General features: G+C 56.9%; 1 protein-coding gene across 1 annotated transcript; it reads left to right on the top strand.

Moving 5' to 3' along the window:
* The first annotated feature begins 430 nt into the window (after positions 1–430).
* Positions 431–3287, top strand: BGLAP (bone gamma-carboxyglutamate protein). The gene is made up of 4 exons (XM_034756792.1): positions 431–823; positions 1357–1401; positions 1792–1858; positions 2846–3287. Exons 1-4 carry the CDS (start codon positions 625–627, stop codon positions 2973–2975), a joined length of 441 nt encoding a protein of 146 aa, XP_034612683.1. The 5' UTR covers positions 431–624; the 3' UTR covers positions 2976–3287.
* Positions 3288–5169: the final 1882 nt, after the last annotated feature.

Raw genomic sequence — 5169 nt, 5'->3', positions numbered from 1 at the left:
GGCACCAAACCACCTCCCCAGCTCTTGGCTTGGTCTGGAGCTGAACAAATTCCCCCGTGTAGCTTAGAGCGCCCTCGAGGCTGCTCCAAGTCATGGGTGCTCAATGAGGGGGGGGCTCACAAAGAGCAAGCAACTGTGCCTGGTCCCCCTGCTGGGGTCTCAAGGTGGAAATGGTTGAGAACAACTCACACCAGCTGGGGACTGTGGCGTTCTGTCCCTCATGAACCCCCCCGACCCCGCCATCCTGCCTCTGATGCAGCCCCTATGCTGGGGTGACCAGAGGGAAGGCGAAGAATCTCCTCATTATGACAGGATTCTAATGCCCCCCCCCAGCTCTAACCACCCTTGAGCTTTAGGCCGGTTGAGAGCTATCTCCGAGCATCACAGCTCCAGCCCATCTCTGCATTTGACAATGCTCCCAAGCCCCTCCCTGGTTCTTCCCCTGGAGCTCACATGAACCCCCGTTGGCCCTGAGAACGCAGGGTTGTTTTCCACCCCAGGGGTGCCTGAAACCACAATTGCCATCTGGGTTTGGCAGCCTCGCGCCCAGACGGATGGGCTCCAAATAGATCTGGCAGCAGGGCCAGGCCCCTCCCCGCCTGTGGTCAAAGCCGGAGGGGCGGGATGAGCGGGGATGTGGTCCTTTACCCAGACAGACCAGGGCTAGCAGTAGGGTATAAATGGTGGCCTGTGAGCCACGGGCTACAACAGGCATCAGCAGAGCATCCTACAAGAGCTAGACAAGAGAAACCAGCTGCCACCATGAAGACCCTCACCCTGGTGACTTTGCTGGCACTGGTGAGCCTGTGCCTGTGCCGTGGAGGTAAGACAGGGACCGGGGGCTGCTAGGTGCATTAACCAGGCGCTTTCTACCAGCAGACGGCTACGCTGTTGCTTCCCCCGGTGACTGATGTTATTGGAGCTTAAAATCTCAGCCCTCCCGTTCCCTGGCACAGGAGCACACGTAGGATAGTGCGGCTGGAGGTATGCTAACATCTCATTCGCTGTGGAACGACAGAGCGAATCACTTTGCTGCCCTCTGCCTCAGTTTCCCCATTTGTGCCAGGGGAAGAACTAGGCTGTTGTAGCAGGCTGGGGGGTATTCATGTCGGTCAGGGACTTGGCGAGCTTTGCTTCCAGGTGCAATAGATTCGCAAAGCGGCATGCATGGGGTCACTAGCACGAGGCCCCCTCCAGCCCCAGCAGCTGTTTGGCATTTCCTCTCCGCTGCGCTCTGTTACCTTTCGACCATCCCGCGGTAGCCGCCCAGCTCTGCACAGCCCCGGCAGGAGACGGGCAGCTCACGGGTGAAGGGGGCGTATTGTTTCTGACCCCGTCTTTCTTGGTGCCTTGCAGGCTCGGATCATTCCAACAGCGCTAATGACTCGCCCAGCTCTGAAGGTGAGGCTCGGCCCTGGGTGCGATCCAGCTTCGCTGCCTGCCGTTCAGGGAGCCTTCACGGACACCCTGGCCCCTGTTCCAAATGCAAGATCCCTGCGCTAGTCAGGGTGCATGTGGGTTTAGAGCAGGGGAGACAGGGACTCAGGACTCCTGGGTTCCTTTCCCAGCTCAGGGAGGGGAGTGGGGTCCAGTGGTTAGAGTGGGGGTGGGGGGTGGGGAGGAGGATGCAGGACTCCCGGGTGCTATTTCTGGCCCTAGGATAGCCAGGGTGGAAGATTTGCCCCGTTCCACCGAAGCCGTGCAGGGCAGCTATAGGGCAGTCCCGTTACGGCACCGCTGGGCCTTCCGGAGCAATTCTCCTCATGCCTCCTTTATTTCCTGCCCTTGCAGCATTCGTCTCCAAACAGGACAGCGCCGAGGTGGTTAGGAGACACAAACGGAACTACGTCTACAACAGGTAAAGCCCACGGGCGTGTGCTCAACCCCCAGCCCGCTGCTGGCGCTGGGGTCCCCTTCCCAAGGCAGCAGGGGGGTGGGGGATGTTGACAGGTTCAGCCCAGCTGCAGTTCTCACCAGGCCCCTGTTACCATAGGAACCCTACAGTCGTTCACTGATTCATCTTCCCTGGTGCACCCGGCCCTTCCTGTTCTCGGTGTCGGCCCCTACGGCTGAAATACTTCACTCGAATCTGGGGGCTGGCTGGGAGGGGTGGCCTGTGAGACTCCCAACACCCCTGGATCCAGCCTTAGCCTCAAAGGGCTCAAGGCATCTCACTCCCTACTCAGGAGCTGGACCTAAGTGACTTGCCCAGGGTCACGCAGGGCGTCTGTAGCAGAGCGGGGACCTGAACCCCTCTCCTAGGTCCAGGCTCGCGCGCTAACCCCTGGGCCAGCCTTCCTGTACCTGGGGCTTGACTGTTATCAGCCAAAGCCCCTCTGGAGGCGACAGCAGCCCGCCCAGCCCTCTCGGGCACAGATCTATTGTCACTACGGGCTCCTGTTGTATAGTTAATACAATAAACCAGACTGCGGCCCTGGCTGATTTTGGACATAAAAAATTCCAGGCTGTTTTTTTTGGCAGGGCCCAGGAGCCCTGCCCACATCCTGGTCAGACCCGGGCATCGCTCATGAGAAGGGGATCAGTGCATTCCTCACTCCCTGCCCTAACGTGGGGCCTAGCGTTGTTGCTGCTTTCACCCCAGAGGTGACGGCATGTCAGCCCCAGAGAACTCAACCCAGTGCACCATTTCCGAGGGCTCTTTGGGGTGGAACGCAGCAGCTGTTTAACGGCGTCCAGGATTAAAAGCAGCCACATTCCACCCCAGAGGTGGGTGCAGTCCCAAGGCAGGTGCACTGATCCTGGCATGTAGGCGGATTATACGCCGGCCCCCTAAAGCACTTGGAGAACTTTCTATCACTCATTAACCCACCTTGTTCACCCGCAGGTTCTACGATCTCATCCACGACCCTCTCGAGGGCAAGCGGGAGATCTGTGAGCTCAACCCCGACTGCGACGAGTTGGCTGACCACATTGGCTTCCAGGAGGCTTACAGAAGATACTATGGGCCGATTTAGAGCTTCCTGGCCCAGAGATCCCCCCACGTCAATCACAGCGCCGGGGAGAGAGAAAGAGGAATTGATGCCCAAGAAGCACAGCAGGGAGCAGAGAGATCTTCTGCCCCAGGCTGATTTTTGTAACCGTGTGTTAAACGTACAAGCTTTTATGTTCCCTCAGCTGCCAGGCCAGCCCTGCTCCTTGTACTGAGCCCGGAGCGCTTGCGCTTGTATCTATAATGCTGTACTGGCTGTTTCCAGCACCTCGCGCTGTTTTTATGCTATGGAATGTTTCTTTAATGAGGTCTGAGAAAATAAACGTGAGGAACGGTGCTGCTGTCTCATTTATTGGGCTGAACGAAGAGAAGAGGGACGGAGCAGCACATGGGGGTGCTAGGGTGGGACTTGGGAGCCCGGCATTCAATGGCCAGCTCTGTGCGACCCCTTCGTGCCTCGGTTTCCCCATCTTTAAAACGAGGACCATAATACTGCTCTATCTCCCAGTGCTAAAACTGCTCGCGTGAGGCAATCTAAGTACCTTAGCTAGCTTTCCTTATTAACACATGCCGTAGTGCCCGGGGCCCTGCCTGAACACCCAACACAAAGACCAGCCCGGCCCTGAACCCGTTAGAAGCTAAGCGCGATCTCCAAAGCAGAAACGGGGACCTGGCTCTGGGCTCAGAGACCTCAGCTCGAGCAGGGGGGCTAATGGGCAAACAGCCCTAGCGGGGCAGAGGCCATGGCCGGCTATTCCATGGGTAAGAAGCTGAAGCTTAACTTCACCGAGTTGCTGGCTCGTGTCCCCTCCTGCTCCTTACTCTCTCCCCCCCACCTTTGCTTCTTTGGCTTGGGCACAGCGGTGAGTCTAGCCCGCCAGCTCCCTGCAGGGTTCTAGGTTCCAGCCCCCCAGCTTCTTGAGAAGGTGGAACTCAATGTATGTCACTGACCCTGATAGGGTGACCAGACAGCACGTGTGAAAAATCGGGACAAGGGATGGGGGGGTAATAGGAGCCTATATAAGAAAAAGACCCCAAAATCGGGACCTGTCCCTATAAAATCAGGACATCTGATGGATTCAACCTCCTGGCTTCCCCGGAGAGTCCAGTAGGGCAAGGCTTGTCCCTTTTCAAAACCTGGGAACGCAACCTGCAGCAGAGGTGGTCCCAGCCCGTCCTGCTCCGATCAGTGAATCGCGCTCCCTGGCAGAGCCAGGAATCAAACCCAGGAGGCACAGCTCCCGGTCCAGCTCCCAGTCCCTCTTCTTGAACGCTCCAGCTTAGGTGAGAGGAATGAAAGGAATGTAATAGAAGTCACCGCTGCTTTCAAGGCACTGCTGGCTGGGGAAAGGAGAGACTCGTCAGCGTTAACAGACATCACAGCTTCTAAGCAAAGGTTTGTGGTATTTGAGGGAATTGGCCGGCCCTTCCTCTTTGAGGCAAGCAGCCAGGCTCCTCTCCCAAGCGCTGACCCCTCAGAGAAGGAAAATAACACCGAACAAACCAGTTTTTGTTCCAAAGTTTATTCCAGGTTTGATTTAAAGCTGTTTATGCCATACACACGCAGGCTGTTAAAAACCAACCCCTCCCCGGCGCGCACACAGCGCAGTCGATCCAAGGGGCTGTCCCGGACGGACGGACACAGAGACAGGCAGGTTTGCTGCCTGCCCAACGGCGGTAATATTAATAACCCATCTCAGCAGTAGCTCTCAACCCACTAATTGACAAAGGAGGGCAGCGGCCAACTTCCAAGGTGTCCCCTCGAGTGGGGTGGAAATTCACGCAACCATATCGCCCGGTAAGTGCGCTCAAACCTCGTTGAAAGATAGAAATGGAGAAGCCGCAAATCAATCCATTCAGGCCTAGAACCAGGGGGGTGGCTCCCTACACTACATCCCCCACCCGATTTCCTCGGGAGACTGTTCCACAGCGCAGAGGAATTGGGTTGGATCCCTTTAGATAACGTGTGGGCCTTCTAATTCAAGAAGCCAACAGCAGCAGCGTAGGTAGGCCTGGCATGTTTGCATAGAGACACTGATCCTGGTTGTGTGTTCCTGGGGGTTTAAGGAACAAAGAACAAACCGGCATCCCAGGAAGGCCCGTGTGAGGGCTTGCAACCTATTTAAAGGGACGCCATCCTATTCCCAGACACTACACCCAGCGGTCATTGTCAAACCTGGTCTGGATATTTACATATCTGGGTCTGATCACGTCGGCCA

Source organism: Trachemys scripta, chromosome 24 (assembly GCF_013100865.1).
Source record: "Trachemys scripta elegans isolate TJP31775 chromosome 24, CAS_Tse_1.0, whole genome shotgun sequence".
NCBI lineage: Eukaryota > Metazoa > Chordata > Testudines > Emydidae > Trachemys > Trachemys scripta.
Note: the sequence above shows the minus strand (reverse complement) of the source record. Positions and strands in the feature narration are given on the sequence as shown.

Excerpts from the sequence above, each read along its gene's own strand:
- BGLAP (XM_034756792.1), top strand. The coding sequence starts at position 625 with ATGAGCGGGGATGTGGTCCTTTACCCAGACAGACCAGGGCTAGCAGTA. Across the intron at positions 824-1,356 it reads CCTGTGCCTGTGCCGTGGAG|GCTCGGATCATTCCAACAGC; the intron begins GTAAGACAGGGA and ends GGTGCCTTGCAG. Across the intron at positions 1,402-1,791 it reads TGACTCGCCCAGCTCTGAAG|CATTCGTCTCCAAACAGGAC; the intron begins GTGAGGCTCGGC and ends CTGCCCTTGCAG.